Genomic DNA, 23,787 nt, shown 5'->3' on the forward strand with positions numbered 1-23,787 from the left:
AGAGAGAGAGAGAGAGAGAGAGAGAGAGAGAGAGAGAGAGAGAGATAAAGGTATAAAACAAGGGAGCACATTGCTGTCATGTAACAGAAGCAGAAGTGTGACTATTTCTCCTACCTGGGGCTCAGGTGTGAGATAAAATCAAAATCTCTAAACACAAAAAAATCAGTATGCAAGATATTATTTCACATTCCCGTAACACTGCTTTGATAATAACAGATTATATTTCCCGGAAAAACTAAACATTGCTTTCAAAACATTACCGCCACAAAAGAAGAGAGGATCAATTTTGTATAAGGACAATTTAAATACTTGCATTTCCCAAACACAAAGCGACAGTCTGACTCCTTCCAGCAGACGGTGAAGAATTCAAATCAAACAGCCAAAAGCATGTCAACAGAGCCCATCGCGTTGACAAAAACCAAAGCCAGGAGGGATCTGTGGAGCTGTTTGCTTTACAGAGCCAACACAGTCACACCCAGTCTACATCCAAACCCCTGCAGAAGTGTCTGAACAGCTGTTAAAGTCAAGACTGGCATACATTGATTTATTTTGCTGCATTGTTGTGTTTCTGGTTTGGTCAAGCCCCCTAAAGTTTTTCCCCTAAGGTTTTTTCAGAAGTGATAGAAAGTAGCACTTTGTACTTCGGCCTTCTTGAAGAAATTGTACTTTCTTGATTCTCGTTGTTCTGAGTTTGTACTCATGGTTGAATGCACTTATTGTAAGTCGCTTTGGATAAAAGCGTCAGCTAAATGAAATGTAATGTAATGTAAAGTGGTGATGAGTCACTCAGTGTGTGTTTTCTAGTGTTTTCTAGTTCTACTGCAGACAGATGTTCATCCAGGAGACATTCCCCTGAAATTATATTCACAAGCACTTATTTTTCTATGCCTCTGTCTTTTATATTTATTATTTGATTTATCTTTTAGTGAGAACATGTTCTTCTGCAGATTTTTTAATTTTTAAATGATAATTCAGATCTTCAAACAAATGCATAATTTTAAGGTCAACCTTATGATCGCACATCTTAACGCGCTCTATCTTCTCCTCTGTGTCTCCACAGCGGCTGATTGCAGCTCGGGTCCCCATGCTCCGTCCCGTGAGTGCTGCTTGGCCCGCTGAGCCCGTAGGTGCTGGTGTGTCTGTACTGGGCTGCAGCTGAAGCAGGGACCGGGTGACTGGTGGTAGTGGTGGTCGTCAGAGGGCCCAGAGCCCCCGATAGCAGGCGGAGGGGCCTGTCCTGCCCGAGCCACACGAAGATGAACAGACTGACCTTCCACAACAACAAAACCATGCAGGACCGCCGCTGTGTCTGTGTCTTTCTGCCCAACGACGACACTCTCAACGTCATAGTCAACGTGAGTGCTAATGGAAAAAAAATTCACAGCAATACTGCACAGTTAAACTTTAACATGAAGATATGAAAAAAGAAACACGTTCTATGTCTTCTCAGATTGAAAAAAGTTAAAGAAATAGTTCAACATGTTCTAAATGCACCTAACCACAACACATACCCCCCCCCCATGAATGCCACAACGTTACATTCCTAAAATTAGTTTTTTTGTATAAATTAGTCAAAACAAGATATAGTATGTTAATCAGTGAGCTCGGTATAACCTTCAGACAGAGCCAGGCTAGTTTACAGCTTCTAGTATTTATGCTAAGCTAAGCATTGAGAGGTTTTTCATTTCAGAATTAATTGTGGTTGGTGTTTCTTGGCAGCTGTCAGCTGCTACTTATGAAACTATTCTCTGGAGAACCCATAGGCAGTTATTTAATCTCTGTAAATTAAGAGATGTTTGATTTATTTATTTTCATTCTATAATAACGGCTTCATATGTGATGTTTTATCGTTGGATGCTTCCTACATTCATTTAAATTTGTTTTGTGGTTTATAACAACACGAGATACGGACCAAGCATTGGCAGTGGGGAAGCTCATGTGTGGCTGTTTATGTTTGTATCATAAATATAACGGCTCCTCCTCTTCTCTCCTCTCCAGGTGAAGACCTTGTGCCAGGAACTGTTGGTCCAGGTGTGTGACCTCCTGAGGCTGAAGGACTGTCACCTGTTTGGACTCAGCGTTATTCAGAGTAAGGCTTCTCGGGGGAAATAAACAAATCTTTTGATATGGAATTGTGCAGTTCCATATGTTGTTTTTGTGATATGATGATCTATAATTTAACTTCTTTACCTCTCAACTGAACGGAACAGCTTTTATTTTCTGCCACTTCACATATCCTTCCAGCATGTTCAATATAAATTAAATGCATTATTATTTCTTCTTATCACGTATATTCAAGCTGAGACTGACCAGTTCAGTCACGAAGAGTAAGAGAGCCTCGTAAAAACATTGTAACTAGGCGGTTACTTTCCTCAGACCAATAACTTGGCTGAGAAACAGGAATGCATCCTAAACGTAGCATCTCTCACCTACATGTCATGGTGGTGTCCCAGGATCCAGGGCCTCCCCGTCATGACTGGCTCCCATTGTGCAGCGAGGCTGAGGTAGTTTTTATGGTGACAGGCCGGCGAGAGTCGTACGTATGGAATGAGTCACTGCGTCGGCACCATGGCGAGGCAGACGGCGGGTCACAGATGTGGGCAGCTGCAAAAGGGAGAGAGTAAATTACAAAGGCGGTGTTTTCCGACAGCTGGCCTCCAGATGAGCCAATGGTGCCCCAGCAGGTCAGTTGAGCAGGAGCCAATGGGTCTGATTGTGGGACATTCCTGAAGTGCTTGTCTGAGCAGCGTGAAATCCCCAAGGCAAACAGAGGCCACCCAGTCCCTGTGCGTCACCCACTGTCCCCTCGACTGGCGAGCCCACAGCCACATCAGACACGGCAAATACGTCTTTGTTGGCCCGACATTTGGGGGATTTAACTCGCATGAAAACAACAATACATCCGACCTTGATGAGTGCAGAAAGTGTCCTTTTCTGGGACCGTTTAGCAATGACAAAATGGCTAGTGGGGGCTGTGTGGAGGTGAAAAGATTAGTCCATTAGTCGGTCAACAGAAAATGAATGCAACAATTTTTTCAATTAAGCTGTAAAATAACACTCTTAAATGTGAATGTTCAAAGTATTTTTAGACCCACAACAAGAAGTCATCTTGGTCTCACTGTTGATTGGCTTCTAAGGACCAAATGATTCATTGATTCATGAAGATAACATTTGGTAGATCATCTGTAAATTAAAATAATGGTTAATTGCAGCCTTAAAGCAATGTTGGATGGTTTGGGCCATTTTATAGCAACTATATAATTAAGTAGTATTTTTTGTTCCAGTCTGTCAGATTGTACGTATCCGTCTCTGTAAATAGACATGCTATTCTATTTAAAGCGTAGACAAAAAGTAAGTGCAATGTTCAGTTCCCTTGAACCTTAAAAAGTATGTTTCTCCACCGACCACTGGTCTACTTACTTGAGATGTACACTCACTCACACATAGTTCTCAATAGCTCCTTTTACACAGAGATTTTACAAAACTGCAATAAAGAAGATCCACCATTATTCCAGCATAGCTTTTTTACACTTAACACTGCCATAAAAACACCACAGTGGGTCATTTTAGATTGCCTCTTACACAAAAGCTTTTATTTAAATGTTTTATATTATGTTCATTCTCAAAAGCACAAAGAACACAATCATACACTGACCATGTCATTTCCCATTTTCTCCTTCTCTATCGCATCCAGGCAGTGTGACTTGAGGGGGTCAAGTCACATTGTCAGAAAGCACATCACAGTATTAGTCACTCAAGGAGTATACACTAAATAAATAAATAAACTACAGGATGGTATTAAAAGAAACACAGGTAAATGAGTATTCTGCTATGCTCATGTCAAGTTATTTTTCCCAATCCACTTTGATTTTGTCGCTGTTAGTCTCCGTTAATTGAGTTGTTACACATCAGCTTTGGCGTCTACCAGTGTGTGCTTGTCCCTTTCATACAGATAGAGATGCTTACATACTTCCTCTGCTGCCAGCTTAGTGACGGAAGAACTCTCTCTCCGTACTCTTTGACAGAAAGGCGAGGGCCAAACAACAGGCTGTGTGAAAAAGGGTTAATGAAAACTTCTCACAATGAAGTCTGCGGATCAGCCCGAGCAGCAGCCATCTTTTTTCTTTTTTTCTGGAAACAGACATTTTCAAATGTGTTACCACTCAGAACTTCAGCTGGAATCATATCTCTTGTCGCAGTAAAAGTCTTCATTACTGTTTACAAATGTGATTAAACATAAAATGCATTGATGTTCAGCAGAGGGCTCCTGCTACTCATTTTCTTTTGCTCTTCAGCGGGTTTTCATTGTATAGAAATTCAAGAGTTGTCACATCAGCGGGTCTGCAGCTCATGAAAGGCGTCACTTCAGGAGCAGATTAATGCATGACAGGGCGAAGGTGAATAAATGAGAAGGAACACCAGAGACTCTGAGTACAAAGGGAAGTGCAGACGGAGGCTGTCTGATGTGACGGCTCTGAGGCTTTGAGTCTTTGAACACATCGCATTCAGGGGGGATTTCTCTGTGCTGCATCCACATGAAGGCGCCTATACATCCACGCGTACACCACGGATGACACAGAGTACGAGTCTCAGTACCTAACGTGCTCCTCTCCTCCTCTTGACAGATAATGAACACATCTATATGGAGCTGGATCAGAAGCTCTCCAAATACTGCCCTAAAGAATGGAAGAGAGAAGCCAGCAAGGTGAGAAATGATGTGTGCTGGATTATTGACTTTCAATCAACAGTTTAACAGTGAGAAGAGGACCTTGAATCTCCATTATTAAGCTGCACCAGGCAATATTTAGGGTATCACATAACCTGCAAACCTATAAACCCAGAACCTGGATTTAATAGATCCCTGAGCACACAAGATTTATCCAAAACAACTTCAGCGTCAGGTAGATGTGCTGTTTTTACTCACTTGAAGTGTAAATAAAAAGGACTATTCTCTATGTTGACCATATAGATTGCAGGTGTATTTTTTTGTCGAACAGCGTCAGAAAACACAAATAACATAATTTAGATGTTGTCTTGTAGAGCTGTCGTTTGTATTTATGTGGCGATATTACATTTTGCTGACAGATTGTATGTTTAACAGCAGGAGAAACTCAACGATACTGAACTCAGCAACGCAATGAGATATTTTCAGTCCTTTTAACTTTGGTAGTTGTGGATATAAACCAGGGCCCTATTCTTCGTAGCTGGCTTTCTGAGTTAGCCGGCTAATCTGCAGGATAAAATGACGTAGGTCAGGCTTTTCAGTTCCTCGAAGCAAGTTTAGAAAAATCACCATAGAAATACAGCCAAAAATGTAAACCTGCTTCCACGCAGGCTAACTCAAATTCACTGGATACGCTGGCCACTCCCACCGGACAAAAAAGGCAGCTCCTTTCCTCATTGATGAAGGAGCGATATTAGTTATATTAGTTGTATAGGGAGAGAGTTCTTCGAGACGGCAAGCTCCATTCTCACATCATCATGACTTCCTGTAGGAGCGCTATCGATTCTGCCGACAAGGAATCATATATTTACAAGACCTTCTCGAGCCGCGGACATTGAACACCCTACGCCCATTGCCCGTCTCACAGACTGTATAGACTATCACCCGCTGCATGCTGTGCTGTTCTTAAGTTTATTTAGCGCTTAAGAAACTTATGGATGTGCAAGCACTCATAATTATATGACAGTATTATTAGTACACCATACATATCATTATTGTAGAAAATGATTAAGGTGGACCGTGGACTCATGATAAGAAGAATACAGAGAATCATACACAATTTCTTTTCACTAATTCAATTGATTGAATTTCTGATTTTGAATAATACTTAATTTTTAGGACATTGTAATGTTGTGTAAAGTGACTTTGAGTACTAAGAAAAGCGCTATATAAATTAAATGCATTATTATTATTATTATTATTATTATTACATACATACTGATCCGCCCATACATATATTCAAACTCCTAGTTATATGGCAATCTACACATACATGTATATACACATATATAGTACATGATACATACGCTCATACAGTACATATATCTTCATAAGTATATATCTATTCATATACTACTGCCAGCAGGCACATTTAAATAAATATAATCTGATTGATTTGGGTGATGAAGCACTTAAAATTAGCCGATACATTTTCCCAACACTGACACATTGAACTTGTCTGATTTATTTGCGACGCTTATGTCTCGCAGCTTGGGTGGTGTTAAGCTGCGTTCACACCGAAAACATTGCAATTTCAAGAATTAACGAGACCGTTTCAGCACGGATCTGCCGTGGATAAACCGAGTTAGCCTAATGTCAATCATCTCGCTAATTTAAACTGGATAATAGGACATTTGCTCGACTTTGTTGAACAATGTACGAAGAATACCCCCCAGTTCAACTTAGTTAGTAAACACCAGTGAGACACAGACGTGTCTTAGCTACAAATCTAAATGTTGAATTTGTCTCGTTTTATAAAATAAACAAGCATTTCCACATGTTTCTCTTCCAGGGCATTGACCAGTTTGGTCCTCCGATGATCATTCACTTCAGAGCTCAGTACTATGTTGAGAACGGGAGATTAATCAGGCGAGTAAAGCCCCATGAAACATGAAACACGTGTACCAACTGCTCTAGCATCAAGCAGTTTAACACCACTGAACCTATAATCTGGTTAATTGTGATTTTTTTTCTCTCTTCTTATGCCTTGCAGTGACCGGGCAGCCAGGTACTATTACTACTGGCACCTGAGGAAACAGGTGCTGCTCTCGCAGTGCATCCAAAGGGAGGAGGCCTACTTCCTGCTGGCAGCCTTCGCCTTGCAGGCTGACCTGGGCAACTTCAAACGCAACAAGCACTTTGGGAAGTACTTTGAACCAGAGGCCTACTTCCCACCGTGGGTAAGTGTGTCCAACAAGTACCGTACGTGAGGCCTCGCGTGTCAAATTTATCAGACATGATTCACGACAGCTGACCGTCATCCGTTCCTTTACCTTCCTGTTCACGCCAAACCACATCTGGACATATTTGGGATCTTTTTCAAATGGCTTTGTGTGGGTGCTGTGGCTAATGTACACTTTGCTCTCGTGGCTTTGGGTTTTTATTTTCATGGTTAGCACTTTGATTTATTATACTTTAGCAGGGCGAAGGGAGATGTTTAACTTGTCTAATTGCCAAACTCACTTGTTCAAAAGGGAAAATGTAGGCCTTTTAAATAAATAGATGAAACCTACAGGGATTTTGACAATTATTTAAAGTTATTAACGTACAAAACGTACAATTAAAATGCTCTCCTCAAACCCACAGGTCTCCAATGACAGAACATTGGAACTCGCTGACACTTGGTTCGTCTTTCCACTGTTAATGTGTTGGTAACGGTTTAGAGCTATCTAATAGTGCTTTTTCTGTCTATAAAACATCAGATAACAATGAAAACATCCAAAGTGATGGCTTCAAATGTCTTGATTTTTCCAACTAACTAAAAAAAAAACAGAGATAATCAATACATGATGATATAGAACAGAAAAACGCAGCAAATCCTCACTCTGAAGAAGCTGGAAAAAGCAACTGTCATATAGAAAGCTGTATGACATGCACCCTCCCCTCCCAGTTATGTGTCTGTATATTTTAATTGCCTTCCGGTGCAGCACACATAAGAAGCTTAAGAGTTGTGTTAAGTATGAGTATCATAAAGTAAACACATCCCTGCATTAGACCGTTAATTCCTTCTGTGGTAAGTCTGTCTGATGCTCCAGTGAAGCACAGTGACATCAGTGACTTAAATAGGTCTCAGCTGAAAAAGACCAACAAATAAAGTGCTGTATCTCTCTGACTGAGAAGTTAAAATATCACAGTTCTGGTGTGCTTTGGTGTCCTGGCCTGGCGGTGTGTACAGTACGTGGGTCTGATGCCACCTTCCACTGACCTGATCCGAGCATGTGGGATAATGAAAACTGGGGCACTACGGTTATTTTTGTCCCCGGAATGAGCACACTGTTGTTGCTTTATTTATTTCTTGAAAAAAATGCTCAGACTGAGAAAATGCTCGGACTGACGCTCGACTCCACCTCTCCGTCTGCGACCGCCACACCCGTCTGATTGCCCCCTCACTTCCTGTAATTAGCCTCCTGCCTCCTTATCGGCGCTCAGAAAAACCCGGCAGTGACAGGAAATTGTTTGATGATGAGCGCTACCCGACAGTAAATCTCCTACAGATTTAGGTGCTTAAAAAGCTTTCTTGCAAAATCCCCAGAAGCCACATGCAGAGCTCAGCGAGTGTGTTTCCGGTCGGTGCCTCTGGCTCTCGTTGAGTCTCTCCAGGTCGACATCTGTTTGCCCTGCGGCGGGAAGCTCCATCGCCCTCATTGGGAAAGCGTGCTGCCGCTCGGCTGTAAAGGTTCTGTGCAGCTTTGAGTCAGCCGAGCCTGACGCTTCTCTCTCTCTCTCTCTCTCTCTCTCTCTCTCTCTCTTTCTCTCTCTCTCTCTCTCTCTCTCTCTCTCTCTCCCTCTCCCTCTCTCCCTTCCTCTGCTCAGGTGATAGCTAAGCGCGGCCGTGAGTACATCCTGAGGCACATCCCCAACATGCACAAAGACCAGTTTGCTCTCACGGCTTCGGAGGCGCACCTGAAGTACATTAAGGAATGCGCCCACCTTGATGACGTCACTGTCCACTACTACAGACTCTACAAGGTGAGCAGTGGAAGACAGGTGTACAGTAGCTATTTCTTGTTATTGTCTATTCCAACGCAGATGAAAATAGGATTTCTATCCAAGACAATTTATCTCTACGTGCAGATTTCAATACTGCTGTATGAATTTAGTTTAGTATTTGGCTAAAAGATTATTTGAAGCATTGATTGCTCATTATATTTAATATTATTATACTATATCAGACATGACTTAATGTATTTGATCTCATCTCTTTCAACAGGACAAGAAGGAAGTCGAGGCATCTCTCACATTGGGACTGACTTTACGTGGTATCCAAATATTTCAGGTAATCCATGTTTTTTACGTAACAATGAAGGTCGAATGCGATTAGACTGTTTTGCTGTTTGTTTCCTGTATTTCTAAAAATAAGAGGACTGCTATCTTATTAATTAATTTTTGTCCATTGTATTGAATAATAAAAGTCTTAAATCTGCCATTTAATCAGTTTATTATAAGAAGTAAGTCTCTGTTTGCTAATGTAAACAACACATTGTCAGATATCTCAAATCTACATTTAGAAGATGTCAACAATGTCTCTGGGATATCTTTGACTATTTTCTAAAATATTAAAGCTGATTTTAATGCGATTTCCGCAAAAACGTAATCAACAGTGTAAATAATTAAAAAACAGAATAAATCATATTTCTGCACTGTTTTCTTACTTGTTTCCAACAACAAAACAAGAGCTGAATATTGGATAAATGTTACTTCTAAAGTGGCCCATTTATTTAGCAGTGTGGTGCAGCAGTGTTTATAATCTGCTGAACGGCGTACCTGGGCCCTATTTCTCGTACCTGGCTTACTGAGTTAGCGGGCTAACTGTCAGGATAAGATGACGTAGGTCTGGCTTTCTCGGTTTCTCGAAGCAAGCTTAGATAAATCACCATAGCAACACATCCAAAAATTTAAACCTGCTCATATACACATACGTAGTACATGATTCATACGTGCATACAGTACATATATCCTCATAAGTATATATGTATTCGTAAATATAATCTGATTGATTTGGGTGATGAAGCACTTCAAATTAGCCGATACATTTTCCCAGCACTGACGCATTTATCTTGTCTGATATATTTGCGACGCTTATGTCTCTAAAGTTGCGTTCACGGCAACAATGTTGCAAAAACGTTGGAATACTCGCAACGCGTTTGCTGTGAATGACTACGGTATTGACTTCCTCATATGCCTTCATGATCATCTCCTGCTTCTCATTAGAGAAATAAAAAGAGGTTCCTCTGAGTTTATTTGCCATTGTACTGTTAGAACATCGTGGTGTCAGTGCTCCATTATTATCCCTTCTGAAGATGAGCGGACGCGCACATTTATCCAGATGACTGACGTCTGGCTAGAATTAACGAGACCGTTTCAGCGCGGATCAGCCGTGAAGAAACCCAGATAGCCTGATGTCAATCATCTCGCTAATTTAAGGTGGAGATTAGGACATTTGCTTGACTTTGTTTAGCCAGGTACGAGTAATAGGGCCCTGTAGTGATTGACTTCCTGTGTCTGTGCTTCTGTGTTGAAGAATGTCGGGTCTGTGAGGCAACTCTTGTACGACTTCCCCTGGACCAACGTGGGAAAACTGGTATTTGTGGTGAGTCCGAAGCACCGTCACAACTTTTTTTCAACACATCTCTTTCACAAATGCATTTTTTTCTTTTTACTCAAACCAGCGATGACAAACCCAAGCATCCCTTGGCTTATGCCGATGTTTTTGAAAGCCTAGCTCTTGCTCAGGGTCGTGGAAATCTTTACGCAAGGCTTCCTTTCTCCACACTGCTGTTTTATCTTGGCCCCTGCAAGTCCTCTGGAACTAATCAGGGATTTCAGAAGACCTTCCTTGCTCTCACACACACACACACACACACACACACACACACACACACACACACACACACACACACACACCCACACACACACACACACAGGCAGACACCTGACACCAGACACCTAGATATATGTACCTCTTGATTTATTTATCTTATCAATATTGTCCCTCTGCCTTTAAAAGGACATCCTGTACAATCTTCTCATCTGTGCTCTGACTCAGCCCGTCGTTAAGCTGAGCACAGCAGTCGGTTAATTTGATTCCATAGGGTTTGTTATCGCAGGAGGGCAGAGAAGCTTACTATATATCTGTTTCACTCTGACGACTTCACGTCCGCCGCCAGTCGGCTATTAATCACAATCCAGAGAGGTCGTTATTGCGTATTGCTTGCACAAAAACAAGCCTTTGCAACTCTAAGTTTGGCTACCTCTTTATTTGTATTCAATGGAAGGGGACTTTATAAGCAGGTTTCATGACTGCAAGGCTTCATAGAAACTTGCTTTGTCGTCCCAGAAGGTTTTGTGGTGAGCTTCGGCCTAATTTCGGCGCAAACAACCGCCGTGTCTGCCGCGCAGTCCACGGTAAAGACATCCTGTTTTCCTCATTCTTATTTTTTCGGTGGTTTCCTCTTGTCTGCTGTCTGCAGCGTCGCGAGAGGGAACCGCTGTGGTTGCACTGTGGACGCGAAGGGCCTCTCGTGGCCCCGTCCCGCCCTTCTCCTGAATAACAGGCTTTCTGCTCCACCCCACCCACCAGTCACGTCATCCAGCAACCACGGCTGCAGCTACGGGCCGAGCGAGCCAGAGCGAGCGCCGCAGAGCGGAGGGACGTGTGGGTCAATAAACACCAGATGTTGCAATGGTTTTCAGGGGGATTTTCTACTATAGGATATTTGGCCGGGACGACTTTAGCTCGCCTTTTTAAAATCAAGGTTCAAGGGAAGGACGGGATACATTTTCTGTTCTGCGTTAGAAAAGGTGTGTCAGCTTTTTCTGATGTTAAAAGGGAAAACAATGTTGCATGTGTGCTTCTTTGAGCCTGGGAGGATTTGATTTAATCCCACGGGAAGCTGGAATGAAGTAATCGTCCTTGTGTCCCGTGACGTTGGATCTGAGACTCGACCTCGCCAGCGGCCTCTCTGGTTGATGCTGGTCTTTTTGATGGATTGTTGGATTGAAAAACGTCCCTGTGGGCGATGTGGGGAGTTTTCGATGTGTGTGGCCTTTTAGGGAGGTCCTGTTGGAAGGCAGGGAACGTTGTCCAGCTGTCATAAGCAGAGAATATAGATGGAGTGACCGTGTACGGCGTGACACAAGGAACTTTTCTAAGTGGCGTCTTCACACCTTTTAATAACCTGCCACTTGACACCAGTCTGCTGCTGCTGGATGTATTTGGTCTGAAATAGAGTTTCCACAAGCAAGGAAAGCCATTAGTTAAACATGTTTGAATTTTACATTTTCTATAAATAGTTTAACCCTAAGAGTCTGATAGATTAGTTATTATTTTGAGGTTCACAGATACTGTGCTTTGCCAATGCAGCTCTATATCCAAAACATTTTGGTTTAATTTCCCTTAATGATGGACTTTGGCTCATATGAGTCATCCATGTTTGTTTGGTTGTCAAGCAGGTCCATATTGTTTGATTTATGACTTGGATGTTTAGATTTACAAGCCAGAAACTGATAATTACTGTCATTGCGAAAGAACATGAATGTGGCAGAAGCATGAAGGGAACAGGCTTGCTTTCTCAAAGCATGATGGGAACGGTAGTGGCAAAAATATTTAATCCAATCAATCGAGAGTAGAAAAATCCATGAAAAATAATGCCTTTTTATATTTTGCACAATCAATACATCATATTTTGACGGCACTAATCATCAACATTGTTCTTTTATCCCTGGAACTCCTCTACCCTTTATATTTACATCTTTTCTTTTTTTACATGCAAAACAATAAAAAAAATGCATAATGCCTACATTGAAATGTCCTAAAATATGTAAAGTACCACTCACAAGGCTGGTTATGACATATTTGAATAATGTAACTTATCCTGAAAATAACAACATTATGTCCATGCTTATACATTTATAAACACTCAGTAGATACAAGGAGTGTAAACCAATCAAAGAGTTCCGATCACAGCAGGCAGTCAAGGTTTCCTGCAGCAGAAACCAGCTTTCTGGTGGCCACTAAGAAGCTGCAGAGAGGCAGTTTGAGGTTGAAGACAAATACTGAGATACATTTTCCCACCCAGAATTCTCCTGCAGGTCCAGGAACTTGAACAGGAAGTCTTTCCGCCTAAAGGATGCACCTCTGCCCAGAGAAAAGGATATTTTATAGGAAAGCCACCAGCAATGAGAAAATGTCAGTTGTTTTTGATGACTCATGACTTTTGATGACTCATTTCCTGAATACCTGAGATATACTTCCCTACCTATATACAGGCTTTAGATACTCGGATGAAGCTGGTTTCTTCTTTTCTGGTTGAATAAAACCAAGGCTCAGTCTTGTGGTCAGAATGTGCAGGTCTTTGCATTTTCCACCTCTTTAAACCCGTCCGTTGCCTTTGAAAGTCCAAACCCTCACAGAAATGTTTATAGGTCTATAACAAAAACACCCCCGCTGACACTAAAGACAGCTGTTATTTGGTTGAGCCTTTGCCAAAAAAGCACAGGAGAAAGCACAAAAACCACCATTTTAGTTTTTCCATGCGTTCGGCCAACATGTCCTCTCCCTGGAAAATCATCAAAAATGCTCTGTTGCAGTCTCTGTCTGAAGAAATGAGGAACAGATCCATGGACTGATTGGTCCATTGTGTTTGGCTGCAGACGAGTTTTCAAAAACAGACTTTCCTCCAATGAGCTTTGCCTTTGCCGTTAGGCACTCAATCATGATTTGAAGTCCACATTCCTATTTCAGAATCTTATGTTATTAACTGCTATTATTCCCAGAGTGCTGTAATCAACTTTTTTCTCCTCCATCTCTCGCAGGGGAAGAAGTTTGAAATCCTCCCTGACGGCCTGCCCTCGGCCCGTAAACTCATCTATTACACCGGTTGTCCGGTGCGCTCTCGCCACCTCCTGCAGCTGCTCAGCAACAGCCACCGGCTCTACATGAACCTGCAGCCCGTTCTCAAGCAGGTCCGCCGGCTAGAGGAAAACGAAGGTATTCACCAGCAATTTGAGATTGTTCTTGCATTTCTTATGGTTGTGTTAAAAACCAATTGCATACAAGTTGTAATCCTTCAGATTTTGGTTTAATACTTCGGCAAAAACTCCTTAAGCAGCTACTTTGGCCGAAGCCCAACAGAGCGAGCATCAAAAGTTCCCAGTCTCAGAGCTGGTCGCTCCGTCTGACACATAACCCTCTGCAAAATGTCAAATTGTAATTTTTACTCTTTGTTTATTTGTACAAATTAAACAAAAAAGACATCATATGTTAATTATTGCGCGATAGACAGACATGAGAGACATTTTGATCCTCTCATCTAATCCACCCAGACAATGTAAAACTCTTGCTTTCAGGGTTAAGATAATATTAAAAAAGGTTCACACATGTTTGAACTGTGTATAATCTGATTTCAGAGAAGAAGCAGTATAGGGAGTCATATATCAGCGATGCTCTCGAGCTGGACATGGACCAGCTGGACAAACGTTCCCGAGCCAGCGGCAGCAGCGCAGGGAGCATGTCTCACCACAAGCGGCTGTCCCGCCGCTCCACGACCAGCCACGGCAGCTCTCACACCTCCGGCATCGAGACGGACAGCTTCAGGGCCTCGGGCAAGGCGCCGCACAGGCCCCTGCGAACCTGCAGCTCGTCCACGACCAGCCACGGCAGCTCTCACACCTCCGGCATCGAGAGCAGCGGCAAGGAGCGCATACTAGACGATGACGGTGAGAGTGCAGAGTTCATTTTTCATCCACAAAAATATTCAGTATATATAATATTCAGTATATATCATAAGAACTATATACAACACAAGGGGCGTTTTAACTGAAGAAACAGACAAAGATGCCAACATGTCTGATGAGTAGATGTAAATACATGGTGGTAATATTATGTTATGTAAGTGACAAAAAGTCCCTCAACCAATTCTTTCTAAATAATCTAAATAGAGTGATGTGTTTGAAATCCCTCCTTCAGAGATCGAGATGCTTGTGGACGACCCCAAAGACTACGAGGAGCTTCATGAGATGGTCCTGGACCAGGAGCTGTGTATCCACATCACCGAGGACATGTTGACCATGTCGCCTGATCCGACCAACGGGTACTCAGGTACAGACGCGGTCTCGCTGCCTCTCCTTCTAAATCTTACACTTTGAGTGGAGACTCCAGTTTGACAATATCATGAGTGAAGAGTACTGTATTTGGTGAACAAGAGACAAACCCATCGTGTGCAGACAGAACACGTAGCAGACAACCATAAAGAAGCATTAGGGGTTGTAATAAACCCCGGGTAAATCATGTCTTTGCCTGTGGAATTATCTTTAATGGCTCCCACCAAGCAGCTCCACGCTGAGCCGAGTGAAGATGGAGAATCCTTTCATTCTGTGGCTGAGTCTTATGATCTGTTCTCCACAGGACTGATCGTAAAAGACGTCAGCTCCTCCACTTCCAGCTCCTCTGAGACGGTGGTCAAGATGAGAGGGCAGAGCATCGAGTCTCTGCCACAGGTAACCCGGAATTAACGCTTTTTTAAATGTTTTAAGATTTATACTTGAGATGAGTTTCTCCCGCTACACATATATACCGCATAGGTTATGATTCATAGTTCAGCATCGACGTCACCGCCACAACACGATCATGATGCTGTGTGTTCTTTCATTCATTCATCGTGAATGTCTGTCTCGTTTCATGACTGAATCGTAATATTACATTGTAGCTGCCGTCGTCGTGACATGTTACATTTTAGAGGACGACTGCTACAGCTGTTACATAACTACTTAATATCGGGCTATAAATCAAGTTTTAATGTACAATAGAGTATGGTTTAATGTTTTTGACGGCTGACATTTCCTTGACTCCATTTACATTTCATGCCTGCAGCTTCTTTCGTAATATTTGATTTGTTGCTTTCCCCCTGCAGACGTCTGTGTGCAAGAAGCCTCAGTCTTCGACCGACCGACACAGCCAGTCTCTGGACGACGTCCGGCTCTACCAGAAGGACTGCCTGCAGTGGGCGGAGCTCTGCCAGGACACCGCCCACAGCTACACGTTCGGCTGCGCCCAGGAGCTGAGCGACGGCGGCGGCGGTGGTGGTGGCGGTGGTGGTGGCGGTGGCGGCGGCGGCGGCGGTGTTGGTGGCGGCTATCAGGGCCTCGCCGATCAGCGCGCTGGCATGCTCGGCGAGCAGCATCCGTTTCCCATCAAGAGAACCAACAAGTATTTCTCCCTGGATCTGACCAGCGAAGAGGTCCCTGAGTTTGTGGTGTGAAGGCAAGGAACACGAGGCACGGTGACCTTTTTTGCCCCGACGTAGAGATGCTTCAGCCCTCAGGGAACGAGACGGAAGAGGAGCGATGGAGAGGTGGTTTCTAGTAAACTGGCAACGAGTCGGCTGGCCCTTCACTCACCACCTCAGACGAACAATACATAATAAACGAACAAGCACGGGCGACTCTGGCTGAAAAGGGAACTTCAAGAACGGACACTTGGTTCTTCACACCGTAACCTGAGCTGCTCCACTGTGAGAAAAGGAAACAAAAGGGATCGCCTCATCTTTTAAAACAACATTTTTATTCAAATCTGCCTCCTCCAAACGGGTTTCAAGGAACCACGCGGTGTGTTAGCCTGCTTTGTAAAGTCATGAACAGACTGCGTGTGCGTGATGGAGACTCGTGCACAGGCATGAGCAGCGGATCAAAGATCTCCTCTGGAGGAAAAAATATCCCTGAGCTAAGAACCAAAGACAAGAAATGGAAATAAACTTTGTCTGAATATTCCGCAGTGTGTAGCCATGATGGCAAACATTTCAAAGTCATGCTGGGAGGGAAGAAGAACCCACAATCCTTTGAGAGGAAGCAGCCTTGGTTTCTTCTTGCAAGCCACTTCATTTGACCTCAACAGGAAGTGCAGTGTGCCAACCCCCCAGCCCCCCTCCCCCCTTGGAGACTGGACTCTTAATCATGGGAACACACCCCCGATGTGCCTTCATCACTCTATGCAGGTGTCAAACCGTCGCCTTGACAATCACACGCCCTCAATTTTAAAGACAAACATGCAGAACTCAAAGCTCAACACTGTTTTTAGCAGTCGCGCGCGCACACACACACACACACACACACACACACACACACACACACACACACACACACACCTCGAGAGGGTTCTCCAGCGTCTTAAACATCAAATAGACTTGATTTCAAACTGCTTCATGTCCCGTGAACTCCGACGAGTTTCCCGGGAGGAATGAGGTCGAGTAGGTTCCTACATGTCCTGACTTGCGTCGACTTTGCAGCCACAAAAGCTTCCCTGTAATCTAAACACAAAATGGAGCCCAGTTGGCGGCGGGCCCAAAACAAAACGTGCATTTTGATGTGTACATGTGTGTCTTCCTTTCTGCCCAGTTGTCTTTTCACTTTTGTTTGTCTTCTGTTTCGTTTCATGCATCGTTTTTAAAACTGGAATTTGTAACATTTTGCTTTTATTTTTTCATCCTCTCGTTTGACATGAAATATCTTTACATGTTGTATTTTTGTATGAACTGTCCAGACTTGTGTATGTTGAACAGTTAATCTGCGTGCGGTTGATGTCATTCAGTATTACAAGCGAATATATGTGAAAGTATTAAAGACAGGTGATGTTTGTGGGACTGAACAAGAAATACTGGTTTTATCTTTTTTAATCTCACAGTAAGATTGAAGAGAACTGGTGTCTGTTGTAGCTGACAGCTCTCATTTCACAACAGGAGGTTGTTGCAGGTTAAATCAACCAACCTGTTTTTATAAACCAAACTATTGTGTTCATAAAGCATGCAGCTCAGATTCAAAGTGCCACAGTTGTCTGATTTAAATCAATAATATCATGCTTTTTTAAAGATACCAGCATAATATGTGTAACTTCTCTGTGTTAAAAACATTGCACCATGAGCTTTACCATAACCACAGAATTACATTTTGGTACAGATTATTTCTCAAGATGATTAGGTTTTATAACTTTTCAAGTGGTTAAAATGATCCTTTAAGTTATTGGGAGGAAAAAAAGACTGGATTCTGATGATTAGTTCATAATTTGGGGAAATAATTTTATTACAAATCTGTGCCGAAAGTTGGAAAAAGAAACGTAATACCGCTCTCCTCTCATCAACATGAAGCTACAGCCAGAAGACAGTTAGCTTAGCTTAGCTTAGCATAAAGACTGGAAACGGGGAGAAACACCTCATCCACCTAATTAACCAACTGATGGCTGTGTTCAAACAAACAAGATATAACGTGACAACTCGGGAGCTTAAGAAGTGCTGTTCCCTCTGGACAGAGCCTGGCTAGCTGTTTCTCCTTGTTTCCAGTCTTTATGCTAAGCTAACAGACTGCTGGTGGTAGCTTCTTCAATCTTCTCATCTAACTCTTGGCAAGAAAGGGATTCAGGTGCATTTATCAAAATGCCAAACCTTCCCTTTCCATGTTTAGTGTTCACTGTGTTACATGTCATCTGAAGACATATCATCTGAAGACAGGACGTTATAATTATATCATTTTTTTATTAAAAAAAAACCCACACAGTTAATGTAACGCATAACAAATTACACAAAGTTGATACTGCAATGTAATTAAAGACGACTTCTATATTTCTTACAGTTTTTTTCTTTCACTGATTTAAACTTGTAAGTATTTCTACTCATTAATGGAAAATGTCTAAAGTCATATTTTGATGGACAATGATGTTTCTTATATTAAAACAGTACGTGTTAAGGTGCATAGCCATACAGTCATAACCCATGACCTTAAAAGTCTTCATAAGTTGTTCTTACTTCCTTCTCTGACTTCATTATATGGTCTTACTTTCTGAAGTAAGAGTCTGTATGTCTGTGTCCATAATCCTTTCTGTGAAAGGATCTCCCTTTAGGTCACCCTGTAGTTAAAAAATATGATTTGTTATGACGAAGTCTGGTCCGTGCCTTCTTGGTACTAATGCCCTTAATATCCAATAAAAAGGTACACTTATTTGCCAAAGTTCTGCTGTTTTGTGTTTTTTTTCAAAGTGAATTGTGGTTAATTTGCTTTTATTTTTATTTTTTGCATTATAAGAATATAATCTGTAGAAGAAATACCATAATTTGTGTTTATTTCTGACCTTTAATATACTCAGGATTCTTTTTTTCTTACTAATAACAAATATAAAAGTAAGTATCTGTATTTTCCACACAAAACATTTCCAAAAACTACTACTAAAATATAATAAATGTGGTTAATAAATAAGCATATTTCGATGTTGGGTCAGAGTGAAGGTACTGGGCCCTATTTCTCGTACCTGGCTTACTGAGTTAGCGGGCTAACTGTCAGGATAAGATGACGTAGTCAGGCGTTCTCGGTTTCTCGAAGCAAGCTTAGATTAATCACCATAGCAACACATCCAAAAATTTAAACCTGCTCCCGGGCAGGCTTACTGAACTTCACTGGATAAACTGGACACACCCACCGGACAAAAAAAGGCAGCTCACTTCCTCATTGATGAAGGAGCGATATTAGTTATATTAGTTTTATAGGGAGAGAGTTCTTCCAGATCGCCAGGATCCATCCTTTACATTATCATGACTTCCTGTACGTGGCGATATAGATTTTGCCGGCAAGAAATAATTTATTTACGAGAGCTTCTCGAGCCGCGGACATTGATCACCACAGGCGCAGCTGATCGCCCGTCTCACAGACAGAGACTATCAGCCGCTGCATGCCGCGCTGTTCTTAAGTTTATTTAGCTCTTAAGAAACTTATGGATGTGTTGAAAGCACTCATAATTATATGACAGTGCTATTAGTATACCATACATATCATTATTGTCGAACATGATTAAGGTGATCGTGATGAGAATACAGAGAATCACACATAATTTATTTTCACTGCTTCAATTGATTGAATTTCTGATTATGAATAATGCATACATACTGATCCGCCCATACACATATTCAAACTCATATACACATGTATAGTACATGATTCATACGTGCATACAGTACATATATCCTCATAAGTATATATTTATTCGTAAATATAATCTGATTGATTTGGGTGATGAAGCACTTCAAATTAGCCGATACATTTTCTCAACACTGACGCATTTATCTTGTCTGATATATTTGCGACGCTTATGTCTCGCAGCCGGGGCGATGTTAAAGTTGCGTTCACGGCAACAATGTTGCAAAAACGTTGGAATACTCGCAACGCGTTTGCTGTGAATGACTACGGTATTGACTTCCTCATATGCCTTCATGATGATCTCCTGCTTCTCATTAGAGAAATAAAAAGAGGTTCCTCTGAGTTTATTTGCCATTGTACTGTTAGAACATCGTGGTGTCAGTGCTCCATTATTATCCCTTCTGAAGAGAAGCGGGCGCGCGCATTTATCCAGATGACTGACGTCTGGCTAGAATTAACGAGACCGTTTCAGCGCGGATCAGCCGTGAAGAAACCCAGATAGCCTGATGTCAATCATCTCGCTAATTTAAGATGGAGATTAGGACATTTGCTTGACTTTGTTTAGCCAGGTACGAAGAATACCCACCTGTTTCATCCCTAAAATGTTTCCTTAGTCTGTGCTGCCCTCTGGTGTTAAGACACGCTCCTGTAAGTATCAGTTTGGCCTGCAGGTGGCGGTGTTGTCCGACACATGAGACATCAATGTTGTTCTCGTCCAGTTGTCCTTTTGACTATTTACCACCTGCCCACTTTAGATTTTATGTATCTGGTCAAACACACAAAACACTTATTTAGTTAAAAAAAAAAAAAAATATGTCACATAAATCTACACGTTATAACTTAGATACTGTGTAAATTTTGTATTTAAAATCCTACTTTTGGACCATAAAGCACACATTTGAACCGTGTGAGCTTTTATTTATTCCATTTTCTTCTTTGTTTTAAACGATTATTACAGCATAACATTGATTGGTTGATACTTTGGAACAACATGTTTTTGCTGATGAAGCACACAGTACGTTTCCTCGCTGGCCTTGTGCCAAAGGTGAAGTGAAGTTCCTCCTTATCTGCTAAATGTACTTCATAAATCTCGGTGACATATTGCCATGACGATGACTCTTGAGCAACACGTGAAGCATTTATCCCACCTCAGGCTTTTTGTGTCTCTCAGACCGAGATAGATATTATTAAATGTGCTTTTACTTCAGTCTAACTAACCTTTATTAACTTGATAAAAGTTAACGCTAACTAACCTTTATTAACTCAATAAAGGTTAACGCTAACTAACCTTTATTAACTTGATAAAGGTTGTCCTTTAGTGGATGAAGAATTAGAAGTAAAAATTGAAATACCATAGTTTTAAAATACGCCACAAAATAGTCAAACAGTACAATTAGTAAGATGCTTACTAACATCAGTATTATCAGAAAAATAAAAGTGAAAGTATTTATTATGCAGTGAAAGGTATTTATTATGCAGAAACATGCCTTCCTGTCATATTATTACATTAATAATACTTTGTATTATTGGATTTTTTTCAATATATTTTATACACTAATACTGAGTTTAATAGTCAAACACTGCATCGTATTTCATAAGTTACTTTTTTGCATTTAACATTTTAATCAGAAAAGTAAGTTCTAGTTGTCAGATGTAGTAAAAAAGTACAGCATTTTCCTCTGAATTGTAGTAGGCTTATGAAGTGGATTACAATGAAAACACTCCTTTGTACCTCAGAATTGTACTGTATATTACTTGAGTAAATGTACTATTTTCCACAGATTGTGTGGGCTTCCGACTGTTTCAAAGCAAATCCCCAATAAAATAAACAAAGAGGTCAGAAACACATTTAAAAAACATCCACGCAGAAAACAGGAACGCCCAGAGAGAGAAAGAGAAAGAGAGAGACTGATGATCAGTTGAAGAGAAAACATGACTGCCTTCCTCACTGAGCTCCACCTCCTTCCTCTGACACAGATTCCCTCTCTCTCTCTCTCTCTCTCTCTTTCTCTCTCTCTCTCTCTCTCTAGCTGTACAGGAAATCAGTCATCCACTATCCACTGCACTGTCGCCATGGCAACACAGAGGGGGGAAATCCATTCTTTTTCTCTGTCACCTCCCCCCTTTCTTCCACTCTCTTCTCCTTTTTTTTGTCTTGTCGAATTAGGTGTACAGACAACGTTATTGTGTCTTTTTTTTTACATTTAAAAATACAAGCCGACCTTCATGATCATTTTCTCCATCAGCACCTTTTTTATTTTTTTATTTGTACACTCCTCATCTTCCATCTTGTGTGTGTGTGTGGCTGATCATGAGCGGATTGTTTGAGAGCATTAGGTGGCTGTGTGGCTCCAGCAGCACTGGTGACCTCTCCGTAAATCCCATGGGGCATTGGGGCGGCTCTGCTCGACTCGGGCCAGCAGCTGCCTGGACGAGCCAGATGGTCTCAAATCAGAAATGAAATCCAGCACAACCCCCCCCCCCCCCACCCAACCATTGTGCGCGCACACACAAAACACACACTCATACACACACGCACACATTTAAATAAACGCTGTTCTTTCTGAATCATTCGAATATCCTTCATCCTCCTCTGCCTCTCCCAAAATCCCCATTGTGTGACAAGTGTGTTAAATATGGTCATGTTTTGACTTTCTCGCTTGATTACTTGCTCTCGTATGGTTAAGAAAAACACATTGACAGTTCTCCTCGTTCCTGAAAAGATTACATGTATTTCAGCTCCGCCCTAATATGCAATTCATCACACTAGAAAAGTAAATGTAGTGATACTGAGTCTGCAAGTCACCTCGTCTGCCCGTGTCCTCTCAGAAGTGGATTATCAGCGCTTAATAAACCAGCCTATTTACCAAAAACAGCTGCACAGACACCACAAGCTTCAGAGATGATCCCCAGAGCCGATAATAAAACATAGTAATCAGATTACAAATCTCTGGATTTAGCTCAACTCCAGTGATGAAGGGAGGGCGGGGTCTCGCTGCTGCTGCTGAAGCTGAAGCTCAACGAGGCCACAACACACAACCGAGGGTTGCTGGTACCTCAGGGGGATTTCTGCATCTGCCAGGACGTATACGGGACAACTGTTATCAAATGAGCAGAGTAATGGATAAACAGTTGAAATATTTTGCTTGCAGTAAAAAAATAAATGGTTGAAATATTAATATTGATGGATGAAGGGTTGAAAGGTCACATGAATGGAAACTGGAGCCTACTAACCTAAACATTGATGATTTAAATGTACACTGTAACAAATGTCCTCGTTAATTTACAATAAACAACTGGCAGCTACAGCTTCCAGCATTCAACTGTAATTCTACAGCATACCTACTGTAATTCACAACAACTGCTTAGTACTGTAGAAAATATTACAGTACAGTGCTGTATAGAAAAGGCATTATGCTGTTATTTTAGTGTTCCTATAAACAGTTACTACAATTTATTACAGTACTGTATAATGTATATTTACAGTATGACACTGCTAGAAGCTAATGATTTAAAAATGTTACATTTCAAAATGAAACCCCTGAACATTGCTCACATAGAAACGACTCAGACAAGAGATGACCTTACAATAATACGCTTTTATTAAAGCCAATGTAGTGTCAAACTCATTCAAACACAGTGATCACATGATTGCAAAATACAAATAATAAATGCACCATACAAAATTGCATTAATTAATTAAAGCAAATGCATCAAACACATTCAGTAGCGAAAACATTTTCAGTAATTACATTATTGTACAATACAAACAGATCAGAACTCTGAATCCTGTTCAGTCACTTTTTGAGTTATGATCATTAGTGCAATAGAAAGAGTGTACAAGAACAAATCTGGAACTGCACGTTTGAGACAACTTGATGAACTGAAATGAACACAATTTTGAAACTTGTTACCTTGAAAGGAAAATAGACCACCAGGATGCATTACTGTCTCCTTCCTCCTCTATGGAGATGTGCTGTGGGCTCCATGAAGCCCTGCTCAAAGTCCAGGAGGTTTGTTATAAGGGTGTCTCCACATGGGGATTCACAGCTGCTGCCTTCTTCTGGACACCAGCTTCCCTGGATGGCCTTTGTCCCCCTTTCCTGGTTGAG

General features: G+C 41.6%; 2 protein-coding genes across 2 annotated transcripts in view; both read left to right on the forward strand.

The window, feature by feature from the left end:
• The window catches only part of LOC306744499 (guanine nucleotide-binding protein G(I)/G(S)/G(O) subunit gamma-2), a 117,540-nt gene that overhangs the window by 61,780 nt on the left and 31,973 nt on the right, over positions 1-23,787 (forward strand). The window lies entirely within an intron of this gene.
• On the forward strand, positions 1,257-18,709 carry frmd6 (FERM domain containing 6; the record flags this gene model as incomplete). Its single annotated transcript, XM_079224382.1, has 13 exons — positions 1,257-1,355; positions 1,999-2,089; positions 4,626-4,705; positions 6,516-6,592; positions 6,717-6,903; positions 8,537-8,692; positions 8,934-8,999; positions 10,245-10,313; positions 13,538-13,712; positions 14,132-14,440; positions 14,691-14,822; positions 15,129-15,220; positions 15,634-18,709. The coding sequence occupies 13 exons, from the start codon at positions 1,257-1,259 to the stop codon at positions 15,979-15,981; spliced, it is 1,881 nt and encodes a 626-aa protein (XP_079080508.1). The 3' UTR covers positions 15,982-18,709.

This window comes from Taurulus bubalis (genome assembly GCF_910589615.1).
Source record: "Taurulus bubalis genome assembly, chromosome: 1".
In the NCBI taxonomy this organism is placed as follows: Eukaryota; Metazoa; Chordata; class Actinopteri; order Perciformes; family Cottidae; genus Taurulus; species Taurulus bubalis.